The sequence below is a fragment of the Mastigoproctus giganteus genome, chromosome 6 (assembly GCF_048544385.1).
Source record: "Mastigoproctus giganteus isolate SK-2022 chromosome 6, ASM4854438v1, whole genome shotgun sequence".
Lineage (NCBI taxonomy): Eukaryota > Metazoa > Arthropoda > Arachnida > Uropygi > Thelyphonidae > Mastigoproctus > Mastigoproctus giganteus.
The window spans coordinates 23,530,956-23,549,547 of record NC_143580.1 but is presented as its reverse complement, the minus strand read 5'-3'; the positions used below and the strand labels follow the sequence as shown (position 1 = coordinate 23,549,547).

Genomic DNA, 18,592 nt, shown 5'->3' with positions numbered 1-18,592 from the left:
TTTAATGACTTTTCAATTAAAAAATAAATTTTGATTTTACATGCTAAATAAATCATTTGCTGAAAATTGAATTATAAAAAGAACAAAAAAAAAATTTTTTTTTTTTTTCCCATTCTTTTTATCCAGGCTTAAAACTAAAAAAAAAAAATATATATATATATATATATATATATATATATTTTTTTTTTTTTTTTATTTATATATATATATTCTCCCAATTTTCAAAATTCTAAGAAACTCATTGTGTTCATGCCTTTTGTGCCCTTTGAAAAAGATTTTAAAAAATTTTGATTACTTTTTCCCCACATTCTGGTTTGTCCTTTTTCAATTTCACTACCACATTAGTCAAAATTTTTGCAGCTCCAGCGAACGCTAAGTTTTTAATTAATTTAGTCATTTTATTGATTTAATTGTTTTACTAAATTATTTTCTATAAGTAGCTTTATACTTCTAGCCAAGCTCTGTGGTTTATTTTGAATTTAGATAACAATTTTGAAAGTTAATACTTAGTGTCCTTAGATTTTACGTTCATAATTTGCCGCCATTGTTATACAATATGGAATAGAATACTATTATAACGTATAATATTATATATTATAATAGTATAATACTATTATTTGTAAAATAATAAGAGGAGTTTACCTCAATATAGTACATAGAACACTTCCGTATGATACTCTCCAGAAATTAAAACGAAAAAATCGAAAAACTTACATTAGAGTAACAAATAATTAAAAACCAATTTAACACAATTAAAAATCAATTTAATGCAATTAAAAAGAATCTAACGAAATTATTCAAAACGATTTTCCTTCCTGAAGCTGACAAAGCTTTTCGACCGTTTGTCGTCATCACAGGAATGAAACTTACCGAATAGGGTTGAGCATGAACCTTAAATAGTGATTATTTGTCTTCACGATGCGCGTAAAAGTCCACGCATCAGAGATCAAATATGGCTGACGAACATTAACAGAATTCTCGTGTAAATTTAATTTCTATGGTTTCTGCAATTAATAATCGCATATAATTGTGTTGGACATTAAGTATTTTGGCCTCATTGAATAAAAAAGTATGTTTTTTGTTAATGGCATGAAAGGCTAATTCTGACCTTGGGAAGTGATGGCACCTAAATGCACCGTGGGACGAAAACAAAACGGTTGTGGCGGTGTCATGCTTTGGGCGATGTTCTGCTGGTATACCCTGGGTCCAGTCATCCATGTGCCGGACACTCTGACACCTACCACCTACCTACACATCATTGCTGACCAGGTGCACCCTTTCATGGCAATGGTCTTCACCTCTGGCAGTGCCATCTTTCAGCAGAATAATGTATTAGCATTAGTAGAGGCATATGATGCAAGAAAGCAAGCTTATGCAGCATCAGCCAAAAAAAAAAAAAAAACCTCCCATTTCACCCTTCCATTCGTTCCAAATACCTGTCCAGCTCAGCCTTAAATTTATTTAGGCTATCAACTTCCACAACAAAGGATGGACGTCTGTTCCATCAACCAACCAACCAACCACTGGCTAAAGGCAAACTTCCACACATCTATCCTACATTTCTCTTTCCTCAATTCGAATTTATGACCTCTCAGGTGATTATTCTGAGCAGCAGGGAAGAATCCCATCAGCATTGAGCATGCTCAAACCATTCAAGGCTTTATACACCTCAATCAGATCACCTCGCAGGTGCCTAGTCTCCAGACACTGTAATTTGCAAAACCTAAGCCTTTCTTCGTAAGAGCAACCCTTTGTTCCATTCACTAATCTTGTTGCCCTTCTCTGTACTCGTTCCAAGAGCTCTGCATCCTTCTTAAAATGAGGCCTCCAGACTTGTATACAGTACTCAAGGTGCGGCCTAACCATTGCCTTATACAAGGGTATAATCACCTTATCAATGCTAGAAAAATTCCTGTATATCATTGACAAGACACCCTGAACTACTCTTGCAGCCCATCTGCACTGCTCAGAAAACTTCATATCTGCCTGCACAATTACCTCCAGGTCCTTTTCGTTCTCTACCACTGTCACTGTAGTACCACAGAGTTGATACGTTACTCTGGGGTTACTGCTTCCCATATGTAGTACTTGACATTTCTCAATGTTAAACTTCATTTGCCACCTCTCAGCGCATCTGCCCAACTTTTCTAGATCCTGTTGCAGCAGTGTACTGTCATTAGTGTCCTTAACAACCCTGCCAACCTTGATATACCCCTCATCAATATCATTTATAAATACAGAAAGCAACAATGGATCCAATACTGAACCCTGAGGGACTCCACTAATAACATTAGTCCACGATGAGTAGTGTCCATTGATTTACCACTCTGTCTTCTTCCACTCAAACATCCCTTTATCCATAGCAGCAATTTGCCTCCAATGCCACACTGCTCCAATTTGTTCAGCAGTCTTCCATGTGCAACAGTATCAAAAGCCTTTCTAAGATCCAAATACAGTCAGTACTCATATAACACGTGTTTACACTAAACGAATTCGATCATACACGATTTATAAATAGGGGAACAATATCTTATATAACACGAACCGAATTCGCTTATGCACGATTTGCCTTTGTGTTTACAAGAAATGGCAGTCGAAAAATTTTTACAGGAAATGGCAGAATCACCCCAACCGAATGCAACACGATAGGAATGAAGAGAAGATTCTGAAAATGTATTTATGTTTTTTATATCAGTGAAGATGGCCACATTTCACCATAATAACGTAAAAACCCACAAAATTCCAGCTATCGGTGTAATTGCAAATGCAATTAGATAGAGTTTATTACCAGTTTATAACAGATTCCACTAGCAGAAACACAACTGGAAATTGTTTTTATTGTTTTATGGTAGTAACCCCCAGAAATGTGCTTTAGTAAAATGTGAGGTGTTAATAGTGTATCTCTCTCTGCCTTTACAGTGTTGTTTATTCAGTTGCTACATGCGCGCAGCTTTGTTTATGTGTATCAAGCTTGCCTCCTCATTTTGTAATTGTGCTTTATTCCCTAAAAATTAGTAAAATACATAAAAGGTGTGAAAAGGAGGCATCCTGGTGAAGACACTGCAGATTCAGAGAGAAAAAGAAAAGCAATATCGATAAACAGAGGCGAACTGGGTCAAAAATTCTTACCCGGGAATATTTATAGTGGCCTCATACTAGGTTTATGGCCAAAATCACACCGGCCCACCGGGGTTTTCCCGGCAAGGCTTATGGCCAGTCCTCCACTGTCGATAGAGAAAAGAAATATGAAATTGTGAAATGCTTTAAGTGAAATGAAAGACCATGTGATATTGCACGTGATACAGACCTAAATGAGGCAACCCTGAGAATTACAAAGAATGCAGAGAAAATAAAAACAGCTTTCATAGCAGGAACAACTCAAAGTGTAATTAAAAACCATTAGATTAAGACACAAAGAATTGGAATAGATGGAACGGCTGTCATCTGTTTGGATAGAAAATCAAACAAAAAACAAGTTTGCTTATGATAGAAGCAAAAGCATTAGCAATATTTTATTACGTAATAGTCGTAATAAAATAAGTATTTTATTCATAAAAAATACTTACGTATTTTTTATTATTTATTATATTATAATAAAATATAATAATAATAAAAATATTATAAAAAATTATAATATTATTTTTTATTACGTATTTTAATCGTTAAAAATCGTTACATATTTTAATACGTAAGTATTTTATTACGATTATTTATTGTGTTTGGTAATGTTTTGGTTACCAATGTGTGTTCAATCTTGGGTGGTCAGCACCTAACCCTAATTTTCCCATAGGACCTGTTGTTTATATTGCACGATTTTGCATTGCAAGAGAGTTTCTAGGAACACAACTATCGTGCTATATGAGGACTGACTGTATATGATATCAAAGTTATTCCCTGCATCCAGTTCCTTTGTGACAATATCATAGTATCCAATCAAATTTGTAGGCAAGACTTTCCCTTAACAAAACCATTCTGTGTCTGAGCTATAACTGAAGTCTTGTTTAGATGATCCTGCAGTGCTTTTTTAACCAGTGCCTCCATTAATTTTCCTGGAACGAAAGTTAAACTAACAGGTCTATAATTACTTGTCACCCTTTGATCCTCCTTTGTGAATTGGGGTCACATCTGCACATCTCCAGTCCATGGGTACCTCCCCTGAGTCCAAGGAAGCTCTCATAATTATGGCTAAGGGTTTGCTTGCTTACTTCCTTTGCTGCCTCCTTTAATATAACTGGATAGATCCCATCCACCCTGGGTCCTTTTTTATGTTTATCTTCAACAATTTTTCCTCCACTTTCCTCTCAGTTATTACAAAATCATCTAGCTCACCTCTGGCATTCCCCTCCCTGAATAACCCTCCCAAAATACTCATTTAGTTTGTTAGCCACCTGAGCAGGATCAACAGTTGAACTATCAATATCCAGTGAGCCAATCTGATTTATCCCCTTCCTTCTAGAGTTTACGTAAGTAAAGAACTCATTGCTGTTTTTCTTTGCATCCTTTGCCAAAGATTTCTTGTAATCTGCCTTTGCTTGCCTAACCTCCTTTGTGACTTGATTACAGACTAGTTTATATCTATCATAAGCTTCCATGTAACCTTTAATTTATATGTATCCCATGCATTTTTGTTTTTTGCAACCTGTCGCATTAGTTAATCTGACATCCATTTAGGGCTAAACCTTGAACAATATTTCTTAGTTGGTATGTAAAGCCTAGTAGCTTCCAAGATAAGTTCTTTGAATGCTTTCCATTTTGAATATGCTGTTGGTAACATCATCAGTTGGTCCCACCGTATAGAATTTAAATACTGTCTCAGACTACCCTAATCACCTTTACGAAAGTAAAATCCCTTCCCTTTGCCCTTGATGGTAGTTACCTCTTTGAGTAAATCCCACTTCAGAACTCTGATCACTGCCAACTGGTGGTTCCTTTATCTTCAGATTCTTAATGCATGAAGAATCACTGCTGATAATCAGATCAAGGGTATTACTCTCTCTAGTTGCCTCTCGAATATGCTGCTGTTGAAAACAATCATCCAATAAATCCACAAAAGCCTTGCTAGTGTGTGAGTGACCACCCCCAAATTCCAGTCAGTATCTGGTAAATTAAAATCCCCCATTATAAGACACTGGTTTACTGGCCACTCTATTTCTCTGTACAGAGTCATTAGGCCAATAACACACTCCTACTTTCAATTTTGATCTCCCAATGCTTATGTCACACCAAACTGACTCGACACTGCACTATCCAGCGATGTCGACTGGCTTCACTTCCTTGGCCATGCCACACCACCTGGATTGTTTGAGACATGTTCACGGAATATGAAGGCTTCCAGGTATTGCCCTGGCCTCCAAATTCTCCAGACATCAGTCCCATCGAGCATCTGTGGTTTGTGTTGAAACAGCAACTCCGATCTGCAGCGTCTCAACCATGGCCCTTACAGGAGTTAAAGGATCTGCTTGTTACATGTTGGTACCAGATACCACGAGACACATTCAGAAATCTTATAGCATCTATGCCTTACTGGGTACGAGCTGTTTTGGCTCATCGATGTATAACTTGCTGGCTAAAATAAAACTTCCTGCAATTCCAGTCTAAACATCTCTCCCCTTAACTTGAAATTATGGCCCCTAGTTCTAGAATCATAACTGTGAAAATTTCATCCTCATTCATTTTACTTATGCCTCTCAGAAGCCTTAAACACCTCAATCAAGTCTACTCTGAGGTGCCTAGTTTCCAAGTTCTGCAACTCATATATTCAAAGTTTGCCCTCATATGGAAGCCCTTTTACCGATCTCACCAGGCGAGTTACCCGTCTTTGGACCCTTTCAAGAAGCTTGATGTCTTTTTGTAGGTGCAAGTGTCCATACTTGAACACAGTATTCAAAGTGTGGTCTGACAATAGCCTATACAATGGGATTATGACGTCCTTGCCTCAACTAGCAATTGCTAGATAAATCATCAATAGGACACAATGGGCCTTCCTTGCAACCTATTTACAATGCTCACAGAACTTCATGTCTGCTGATCATAACACCAAAGTCCCTTTCCTCCACTACCGGCTTTAGTTAAACTCCACCAAGTGTATAAGTTATTTTGGGGTTACTGTTCCCCAGGTGTAATACCTTACACTTTGCTGGATTAAAGCATAGCTGCTGTTTTTCTGTCTATCTCTGAAAACTGTCTAGGTCAATCTGAAGAAGCTCTGCTTGTCAGTGATCATTAACTACTCTACCAATCTTTACATCTGCAAATTTAGACATCACGTCCTCTATCCCTTCATTGATGTCATTAATGAAAATCAAAAAACAATAGTGGTCCTAATACTATTCCTTGGGAACCCCACTTCTAACATCAACCAAATCTGAGGAATAACAATTTATTACAACCCTCTGCCTCTTGCCCTGAAGCCATCCAGCTATCCATGTAAGGATTTTCTCTGTGGTTCCAACCTGTCCCAGCTTATAAAGTAACCGCTCATGTGGTTCTGAGTCAAATGCTTTGCTGAAATCCAAATAAACTCTGTCCATTTTCATCCACTCAGTGTTCAAGACTGAGTAGATGAAAAATGATAAAAAATATATATAATAATAAATAAATAAATTTTGTTTTTGAGAGGAGTACAACTAAGTGTTTTAGCAATTTACATAATTTTTTGACAGAAAATTATTTTTGTGCTGTGTTATCAAAGAGCATCTCAGGTTTCTTCAGATGACTTTTAGGGAGTATTTTCCCCAAATTTCTGAAACTAAAAATTTCTTGTAATCCATTCAATGTGGCGCCTCCGTAGCCAGGTGGGAAGGAGCAGCAGTGCGTAGCACACGCTTCTTGATTAGACCGGGGTTCGAGCCCGTCACCACCAAATATGGAGGGTGCGGAAAGGTCAGGGAATGACCACCGCATATCCCGGAGCAATATGGCCTTAGTTGCTAATGCTCCTAAAAACCAAAATAACTAACTAACTAACCATTCAATGTCTTTTGTGTTAATGGCTAATGAACTGGCTATGACAGATAAAGAAAGGCTTATTGATATCTCAGCTGATTATACAAACATTGTTCAAAAAAAATTTAATAAACCTTTGGCTTGGGTTAAAAAAACCAATATCTGTCACTTAGCGACAAAGCCCTTAAAATCCTTGTGCCATTTTCTACTACTTGCACATTGTTAAAGTAAAAATACCACAACAAGCTTGATGCAGAACATGACTTAAAACACTGTCAAAAAAACACTGTAGCATTTATCTTAGGCAGACAAGCCCAAAAATTTCAATGAAGGTGTGACTTATTTCGATTTATAATTGTTTAACTGTCCAGTTAAATTTTAATGTTTGCATTATATGTATAATAGCCTATTAGGTTGGGAACCACTGTTACACCTATAGATTTACTTAATTATAAAAATCCATCTTGGATAATTTAAATTGTTTGAGGGGAGGGGGTACTTTGATTTTAAATTATCCCACTTTCACTGTATATGACATCAATTTTTTTTTTTTTTATTTATTATAATATATATATATTTTATTGCATTCAGTTCCTTTGTGTCTGTCTTATTGTAGCTCATCAGATTGCCCAGACAGTATCTCCCCTTAACTATTGCATGCTGTGCTTACTGTATAATTGTCTATCTGTCAAAAGGATACTGCATTACTTCTTTAACCACATAGTATTAGTAAAGGACAAAGATGCAATGAAGCTAGGCTTTTGCTGCATCAACAAAAAAAATCCCTAATGTCATTCCCTCCCACTGCCGGATGGTACTAATCCAGCTGCCCCTTAAATTTTACCAGACTGTCAACTAAACTGCTCAGAAGGGTAGTTTATTTCAGTGGTTTAGCAACATGCTGACCAAATGTAAATTTTCTTAGGTCCAGTCTATTAGTTTTCAATAATGGTTTATATTTATGCAGCCTAGTTTTTTGTGACCCATTTCACTGTGAAAATTCCAGTGGATCACCATACCAATGTGTATGCTCATTCCCCATAACTTTAGCTTTACGGCCATCACAAACACAAATTTTCAGTATGTTCCACAGGATGCTCTGGACATATTCAAAGTATGTTTTTATCTTATCTAGTTTTCAGTTAGCTGGAACTCAATTTTTTTCCCTATAAAATTTTAGAAAAAAAAATTAAGAGTTCCAATATGAACACCTTGTCACCCTCTGGAGAATCATGTGAAGGACAGAAAAATGCAGTAACCTCTAAATGGTATTAAAAATAGTTAGCAAGCATTAGTAACATAACTTGTTGCTCGCATCTCTTCTAATAATTTGCAGTATCAGTATCATAGTATTACTTGTTTTGGCATTTGTTATATTAACAATGGAGGATGTAAAGTAATGTGTAATATTCAAGAGATGTAATATTTAATAAACATGCAATGGCTTTTAAATTTAACTTGTAACATTAAGAAGAAAAAAATCAATTTGAAGTAATTTTTAGCTGAAATAATTTGTAATTGATTCTTTTAGGAAATGCATTAGACGATTTGAGTCTGGATGATATTAATGTTGAGGCATCAATTGACAGAGACCTAGAAAATGAATCAAATGCTGTGAATAGTCCAATAAGTAGCCTTACTGGTTCAGGTAAGTATTTACTAGTATTTCAAGAAATGAAACTAGCAGAAGCCCATTGAGGTGTGAGAGTAATATTCTGAGATGTATAGATAAATTTGGGGTGTGTTCAAGCTAACTTGCCTATCAAGCAATAGCTTCTCTACATGCTCTCCACTCACAACTGGTCCTTTTGTGAATAGAGTTGCATGTGAAGGAGATATTGGCCTATACAGGCACTCCCCAACTTACATTAATTTGACTTTATGTATTGCCTGCCGGTGAAAACTGAAAAATTATAGAAACATATTTTGCATCCTGTAGGAATAAATGGAGGTATTGTGAAAAAAATATTATAATTGAACCCAATAACACATTGGGGTGTTTTTTTTTTTTTTTTTTTGGTAATTTGTTTCAAGACTTCAGAAGTTGAAATTTTCATTATATAACTAAGCTGTTTAAATCTCTAAAGGGTCATTTTTATAATTGAAATTGCATTAGTTTTATATAAATTTATTTAAAATAAGCACAACACAAAAATCACTTAACCAAAGGATGCATATACAAAACATGCAGCCGACCGGGCTAGCCGGGTGGGTAAAGTGCCTGCCTGGCAACCCAAAGGTCGCGGGTTCGATTCCCGCCTCGGGCTTGGATCAAAGTACTGCAAAAAAAAACCTTGGGAGGTGCATTATGGCCACAGAAGCCTATGCGCCAACAACTACCAAAATAAAAAACATGCAGCCAACACGTTTACAAATGTACTATTACTATTGGGTGAGAGGAAGGGCTACACGATCCGGCAGGAGAATGCACTACACCTTCATTGTTATATTTTCAGTTATAAGAATCAGTTTTGAACGCCTTTGTGATATTTTTCTAAAGCACATTTCTGGAGGTCACAACCATAAAACAATAAAAACAATTTGCACTTTCCTGTTTATTGGGCTTTTCTGTTAATGAAATCTATTATAAACGGGTGGTAAACTTGGTCTTATTGCACTTGCAATAATACTAATAACTAGAATTGTGTGGGTTTTTACAGTATTGTAGTGAAATGTGTTTCCCCTTCACTGAAATCTTCAATCATATATAAAAAAAAAAAAAAAGAAATTTTCAGAAACTTCTCTTCATTCCTATTTACGTATTACAAAAATGAAGGGAAAGCAATCAACAGAAAATGCAAGTGGTGGCAGCACTAGGAAACAAAACAAAATTGAAATTAAAAATGAAGATGAAAATGATTAAGAAGTAAGGAGCAGGACAAAGTTTGTTATCTATTGCACAGGAATTAGGTCTCACTGCTTCAACAGTGAATACTATTTTAAAGGACCGTGCACATATAAAAGAACATGTTAAAGGATCAATGCATTTAAGATCATCAGTGATCACAAAAAGTGTTCAGGTGCTATATTGAAGATGGAAAATCTGTTAATAATCTGGATGGAAAATCAGATTCAGAAGCAAGTGTCCCTGAGTCTAATGGCCATTCAAGCAAAAGCAAGAAGCATTTATGAAGATATTAAGGATAAGTATGCCAAACCCCAAGCCAAGTTTGTGGCAAGCAATGGGTGGTTTAATAGGTTCAAGCATTGTGCAGGTTTCCATGTTAAAGTTTTGTAATTGCACACTTTTGTAATTTTGTACACTTGAAATTTTTCCTGCATGTGAGATGAAAAAATTGAATACAGAATTCTATTTACATGTTCGTCAAACATTTATTTTTTGCTTTTGCTTCAATCAAATTTGGTGCGCATAGTTGAGAGTGCTGCATATGTTTTGGAGGAAATTGCAACTTACGTAGAGTTCTACAGAACACAACCCTTACGTAAGTCGGGGAGTGGCTGTATATGACTCTGTTGCCTCAGCTTAGTGTGTAACTTTTGTTGCACAGTTTTTAGATGAGTTAAGTTAATTTTATAAAAATTCACAAACTCTACAGACAAATAACCTCCATATTTCTATCTAGTGTTTTCCTTTCAGAATTAGAGACCAGTAATTATGTGTAAAATATATTTTAGACAAAAATACCTGGTGAGCTGGGGAACTCTCCCCACTTCTTTTCAATAGGCCTATATCTTAAGTCACCTAGCTTTGCAGAGGTTGCAGCAATAAAACTATGAAACATTTAAATAGCACGTCAGCAACTTACCTAATATTCTTTTATAGGCTTGGCATTTATGGTGCCCTCTTTCATTCATAACATCACAAATTTGATATATGCTAACTTAATGTGTGTGAAATCTTAGAAGAGAATTTAAAAATAATGTCATAAAAGTTAATTACGTAAATAAATCTTGTCTTTACATTTTCAGATGATTAGTTATTTAATTTTTTTAATTACTGTATTTAAAAAAAGACACAGTTTCACTATCCCTTAGAGTTCTCTGTGTGCATGCAAAGTTTTAGGCCTCTAAGTTACATAGCTTGGAGCTGTGTAAAAGCCATAAACATACAATCTACCTACTCATCAACAATGATGTGTGGCAGCTGTGTCACTTGCAATCATTTTTGCATGATCTGCTACAGTGGTAGTGCAACTGAAGGCATGGCATACTGTCAACAACACAATTGTTTGAAGAAACTTTACACTGCTGAGTGAGCACATTGTCTTCTTTTAACTGCAAAGTAGAAAAAAATTTTAATAACTCATTCCCGTTTTCCTACACTAACTGGACATAAGTTAGGTGAATTTGTAAATAGAAGCTCACATTGCCTTCACAGAAAACTACAATCAACAGCACAATTAATTTACAGATCATTACCCTTGAGCATGTAACAATTTCCCAGTGGAGTGTTTTTTTAATCATGAACCTTTTGGAAAACCTTGTTATCCTTCCTTGGCATACTTATGAGCACTCTGTTATATATGTATATAAAAAATTGGGATAAATGTAAAAGTTATATCAGATCAGATTAATGCCATCAATAGTAGATTGAACATTACATCAGTCTGTAATTTAGTTATTATAGTAAAAGTATAATATGTATATAAACATAACAGTATACAACGGGCCATAAGGCCAATAACTTGTAAACACTAAAATAGCCTGTGTGGGTCTACAATGCCATACCCTGGAAATAAACATATAATTAGTAATAATACAGAATACAATAATGATTATGTAGCTAATTATTGATATAGATACATTGAAAGGAACTTTTTCTAGGGCCAACCCCTTTCAATAAATCCCACAGAATAAATAATTAACAGAGCTATCTGTTTCTGATTCCCATCTATCTGTTTAACTAAGTCCGATTAATAAACATAAAGGCTAATTTGGTTATAATTTAAATTTAGCAGCAAACAGGCAAGGTAACAGTTAGCCCGACATAACTTCAAAATGAATATATATAAAATAGAGGGCCAACCATAATTTTCAATTTCAGTTGTGGTAATTTTATTTGATTTACAATTATGCAAAAGAAAGCTTCTGCTGACATAAGGAGAAAGGAAGTAGGGATAGGTATAGTAATAGTACCTCAATTTCCCTCGAATTGCTCTAATAGATCTTGAGGTATGAAAAATTAGGGTTAGATAGTGAAAAGTAAAGAAAACAGCTTTATATAATTGTACTTAGGATATATACTGGGAGTGTCAACTGCCCGACCCTTTAGTAAGGGATCCTGATATGACTACAAGAGGACACCAGATGGTGTTTAATAGATGAAGATAATGATGAAATATAAAATAATAAGGAAATAAAGGAATGGCTAATTCCAAATGCCTAAATACTAGCTGATTTTATAATAAATTATAGACCATCTTTACAGATCAATTAATCTATTACTACCACATAGCATATGTTTTATGCTGAACAGATAATTAAGAATAGTTAAATAATCAATTTTAATAAATAAATAGGAAAACACTGCTTACCACTTTGAACTATATTAATTAAAAGAATGAAAATGTTGAGCACATGTTACTTTATACCAAACAGTTAGTGACAACAGCACCCTCTCAGTTCTGAATACTAAAGGACAAACTAAATAAATAATTTTAGCCAAAACAGCAGCGCCCTCTGAATTTCGGAAAAGTTTTTCGACTAAATAATTAACTGAAATTATAGTTGAATTCTATACTGCAGAATTTGAAATTTTTTTTCAGAGAAAATTAATAGTTCCTAAGAAAGTTCTAAAATAGTTCCTAAGAAAATGAATAGATGGCTCTCAAATTTTTAGTATGCAAATTAACAAAAACAATTGAATGAAAAACCTTTAAAATATTTTACAATGTAGAAATGAAAATACCCATTAAAAAAATTAATTTGATTACTACCTTAAGAGCAAATATAGGTACAACTTTTTCAATGAGCATAAACTATATATTACATGCTCTAAAGATAGTGCCTACTGTATACATATGTACAAGTCCTCAAAATGACTAATGTGAAAAGGAATATTCTTAAATGTAATAGAAAAATATATGAACCAGTGGAGGCTTATATTAAAATCGAGTTACTTATGTTACTTATATAGAAAATACTTTTGTTATGATGTAATTTGGGTTTATATTATTGTGCCATTTATTTATAGCAATAAAAAGGGCTTTATGAAGGTTTATAGTGATAAAATTAGCTGGAAATCCATTATCAATCAGCTTAGACCTAAATTCTATAAGTGGTTCTATAATGTTATTGTCATTATTGCATATTTTAATCAGTGTAATGCTTTGAGAAACTATGATATTTTTGTGTATTCCCTTTGAAATATTAGAGTGCCAGTATGTAAGGTTTGTTGATTTAAATCTGAATTCTTTGCGCTTATCATATACTTTAGTGTATAATGTTTTATCTTCTATGTAGATTTCTATATCTAGATAGGTGGCTTTTTTTGTACTATACTTATTCGTACATTTTATCTCTAAATCTGGAGGATAGTGGTTAATTACATCTATAAGAAAGTTGGGTTCATTTATCACTATTAGATCATCTATGTATCTGTAAAGTACTAGGCTTTTATTTAAGTTTCTTTCAAAATGATGCAAATAGAGATTAGCGACTAGACATGTATGTTGTTTATATATACTATTTCTGTTAAAAATGTAACTGTTGAACAAACATAAGTTAAGTCATCCCAATATTTCTGTTGGCATGGTAATATGTTTTTATATTCCTTATAATAATTATTAAAAACTGGTTTTAAGTTGTTAATGGGCCTTCATAGCCGAGCGGTCAGGAGCGGGAGTGCAGTAGCACATGCTCTTTGAGTAGATCAGGGTTCAAGCCCCTGACTGCTGAATACGGTCGATCTGCCAACCCGCACTGGACCAGTGTGGCAAATTATGGTCCACTTCCCTCAAGCATGAATTGTTGAGGAGGCTTCCATCCTGCAGTGGGTTGATAATGGCTGCACTTTACCTTTTTTTTTTTTTTTTATGGGAAATACTAGTAAATAGGTTTTTAAAGTCGAAAGTATTTATATGTTCTATAGTATTGCCGTTATTATTTAATATTCTAATATTGGATTATTATTAAGAATTATTCTAGACGTACCTATATTGTGGTGTTTTTTTTTATTTATTTTTTTTTTTTTAAGGAGCATTAGCAACTAAGGCCATATTGCTCCGGGGATATGTGGTGGTCATTCTGTGACCTTTTCGCATCCTCCGTATTTGGTGGTCATGGGCTCTAACCCCGGTCTAATCAAGAAGCGTGTGCTATGCACTGCTGCTCCTGCCCACCTGACTACGGAGGCACCCTGTATTGTTTGATATGATATTTAGTAGGGCTTCCAGTTTTTGATGTAGGAGCTTGGCATAACTATTCCTACATGATGTAATAAACCTGAATCCTATATGAGATTTGTGGAACTTAGGTATACAATGTACATAAGGAAATTTGGTGTTTGGATTTATTAATTTTAACTTTTTGTGCATGGCCAGTAATTTCTTTATGATGGTGTTATGGTTATTTGTTACCATTTTGTAAGTAGTGCTATTATTTAGCTCTTTTAATAATTTTGCATATAACGCTTTTGCATATAACGCTCTTTTAGAATTTTTTGCATATAACGCTGTAGTTGTTGGCTGCATTGTCTATTGTTGTTATTGTGAACTTAGTTTGTATCTTCTTTAATTGCAGTTTAATTTTGACATATCAAAAATCTTTGTGGTTTGTGTTTTTTTATGCATAAAGCCTATACGTTTTTCTGTAGCTTGGTACATGAGGGTTAACCACACGTGGAAGGCTTCCAATGGTGTTTTGTGTTTTTGTATACCAGTTTTAAGCAAAAATGTACTAAGTCTATGTGTATTTGCTTATTAATCATATTTAATGTACTTTTTTTACTAGGCCTAAATTTAAATCCATATGATAACAAGTTACGTAATTCTGTGTAAGAAATAATACTCAAATCCCCGGTAATAATGTGTTTATGGTATTTATCCATATATGTTTGATATTGAGGTAGATAGCAAAAACATTCTGCCTCAATATCGCTCTTCTCTAAGTTGCAGGCCACATGTTTGTGATTGCATACCGTTAGACATATAGGTTTGTTGTAACTGAAGCGGGTACTAATATAAGAGTTTGTAATAGGTAATGCATATTTAAATTTGCTGATAATTTTATCCATTTGTATATTATCCAGTACTAAGCTACTAAATTTAAAATTGATGTATTCAGTCGTATCCTTAAATTTATTACCTAATTTGAATTTAAAAATATCATTTAGTAGATGGTTTAAGTGTATGTTATTATAGCTATATGCATTATTTATTTTAAATAATGCTCTTAGCTTACTATATTTTAGACCAAAAATAATATCATGAATAAAGGCTGGCCTCGATTAATGTGATTAATTCGTCCCGCGAGCGCATTGTGCAAAACAGAAACTTGTTAATCGAATATAATAATCATTAGGAAAAATTATAATTGGTCCTTGACCTTCTGGAATGTCCATAAAGAATTTTAAAAATACCTTTTAAATAACTTTTTAACTGTATACAATGTAAAGATAATGAAAATAATTATGGAATTAAATGTTTATTGCATAAAACAGCGGTTCCCAAACTGTGCGCCGTGAAATATTTAAAATTTTCGAGGAAAACACATCGATACTCGACATCTGTCAGACACCACGTGAACTATTAGCTCGAGGTAGTTCACAGTTTCAACATTTCTTATTAAGTTGTTTGGACCTAACTATTTAGGTATTTCTTTTGGTCTAGGTGTGCTGTGAAAAAATTACTGAGACACTAAGGGCACCGTGAACTGAGAAAGTTTGGGAACCTCTGACATAAAATACACATGAAGAAATGACTGTTGCAGAAATATTTGATCAGTGTTGACTTTCTCTTTTCATCAATCAATTTCCGATAGCTGACAACAATCTTCTCTGGACCCTGGCGAAATAAATATCGCAGAAAACCTCAAACCTTTTGTTTGAGGTTCTCTGCAATGCGAAAGATTTCATCTAGTTCTTTTACCGTTATCTCCTTCGCGGTAACATTTTCATCTGGCTCATTTAAAAACTTGAATTTTTAAAAGCAAGTCTGCATTGACTCTATTAACGGGAGACAAACAAGCAACACTTCTTTTTTTGATGGTTAATGGAACACACTGACGCAGGCAGCAGGCAAATGTTTGTGTATTGCCCATCCGATGCGCAGTAAGCTTAACGTGCGATTCAAATCTTTCAACTATCGCATAAAAAAAATAGATCGCGTTAACTGGAAATTCACATCGTGTAAAGTGAAAAGTGGTATAATTTTTTCAAATAGTGGTAACTGAAAAGCACGTTATTCGGCTGTATACTTAACTTGTATAATAGATTTGTCCCATGATTTTAACATATCAGCAAAACTACCTAATTTATTATCTGTGCGGGGGTTTTTTTATTAATATTTTTTACTGTTTTGTTTTTGGGTGAAGGTCTTTTAACCATTTGGAAAATTTTATAGATGCATTGGTCCAGTATATTATTAGTATAACAGTGTCCGTTGAATTTATTGTTGAGTCCATAAGGATAAAGTGATTTATGTCTTAATATGTTCATATTTTCTATTTCCAATCTTTTGAAATTATTACTTTCTATTGCTAGTATGGTAATAGAGATGTTGTTGAAGCTGTGAACCTGAAAATGCTGCAATTCAATATCTTTTTTGTTAATGAAATTTTTTATATGGGATCTATGTACATTTATTCTAATATTCTATGTTTATGTTTATTAATCGGACATAGTTAAACAGGCAGATGGCAATCAGAAAAAGATAGCTCTGTTAATTATTGGTGGGATATATTGAAAGGGGTAAGTTCTAGAAAAAGTTCCTTTCAATGTATCTATATATCAATAATTAGCTACATAATCATTATTGTATTATATAATTATATATTATTACTAATTATATGTTTATTTCCAGGGTATGGCATTGTAGACCTGCACAGGCTATCTTAGTCTTTATAAGTTATTGGCCTTATGACCTGCTGTATACAGGGTGATTCACTACCAGTGCGACAAACTTGCAGGCGGTGTAGGGGGCACAAAGATGAATCAGAATCACATAACATTGCAGGGTTCGAAATGCCTTCATCATGCAGTAGAGGATGTTGAACGGGAGGTCGCGTGAACAGCGATCCCACTGGAAGTCAGCATTTGCGAACCAGTTCCCGAGGCAGTAGGATTGATGAGTATTCAAACGTTGAACTGGCCGACATGCACCTCGCGTATGGAGCTGCGGACTGTAACGGTCGCGCCGCTCTGTGCTTGTACCAGGAACGTCTCCTGCACAGGCGTGCTCCTCATCATACGATTTTCGCACGTGTGCACAGAAGGTTACGCGAGACTGGTTGTTTCACGAGAGGTACCATGAATCGAGAGCGAACGATGAGGACGCCAGACAATGAGGAGAATGTCCTACATCTTGCAGAAGGCAATCCGAGTAAGAGTACTCAAGCGATAGGCCAACAATTGGGTATTTCCCAATCCACTGTATGGAGGATACTGTCAACAAACCAAATGAGTTCATACCATCTGCAATGCGTCCAATCATTGGAGCCTGCAGATTATCCACTCCGGAGGACGTTTGCTACTTGGTTTCTTCAACAGAAATGGTTCGCAAATGCTGACTTCCAGCGGGATCGCTGTTCATGCGACATCCCGTTCAACGTCCTCTACCGCATGACGAAGGCATTTCGGACCCTGCAATGCTATGTGAGTCCGATTCGTCTTTGTGCCTCCTGCAAGTTTGTCACACAGGTAGTGAATCACCCTGTATATGTTTATATATTTGTGTGTGTGTGTGTGTGTGTGTGTGTGTGTGTGTGTGTATTTTCTGTTATTGTTATTTTATTTGGTTTAGTTCATTTTCTACTGGTCGTCTGCCATGCTACTGGCAATATCTTATTTTAATTTAGTTTATTATACACAACATGTAGTGGATTGTGCTTTTCTGCTGCCACTGACGTTAGCTTTTTTCTATTATTTTTCTTATTTATTTTAATATATATTTCAGTAATTTTTATTTCTTTATTTAATTTTTGGATTAATTTAATCATATATATATATATGTATATATACGCAGGTAGTTCTCGACTTTACAAGTTAATTCGTTCCTAGCGTGCAGGCATAAAGCAAACTGATAAAGGGGGAATTTATTTCCCATAGACATAGTGTTAAAAATAGAGGTTATGTTATCAAAAACGAAATTAGTTAGCTAATTAGTTTATTTAAATATTGATTGACTGCGTTTGCAAAGATATAAAAACGTAGCCTGTAAAATCAAGCAAATTATAATAATAGAGAAATTATTTATGACTTACAAATGTTTATTCTTCTTCATCATCATCGACTAAATGCACACTCGTTGATCACTCATTACTGGCTCGGCACTCATTGGTTTGTTGCACAAGGAGGCGTTCATTTCCAAGATAATCTTCTCTATTCTTTATAAATTTCAATAGTATGCATAAACATTTTTTTAACGGAATGCACAAATTGCAACTAACACAATTTGCATGGAGCAACAAGTTTACAAAGCTTTAAAAAAAAAGGAGTGAAGAGAAGATTCTGAAAATTTATTTGTTTTTT

The 18,592-nt window shown here is 34.7% G+C and overlaps 1 protein-coding gene across 4 annotated transcripts in view; it reads left to right on the top strand.

The window, feature by feature from the left end:
* Positions 1 to 18,592, top strand: part of unk (RING finger protein unk) — a 308,416-nt gene that overhangs the window by 231,975 nt on the left and 57,849 nt on the right. For all 4 annotated transcript variants that reach the window (XM_090375033.1, XM_090375034.1, XM_090375032.1 and 1 more), the window contains one exon: positions 8,477 to 8,593. In XM_090375033.1, coding sequence (XP_090231159.1) covers positions 8,477 to 8,593 — 117 coding nt within the window. The remainder of the gene's footprint in view (positions 1 to 8,476; positions 8,594 to 18,592) is intronic.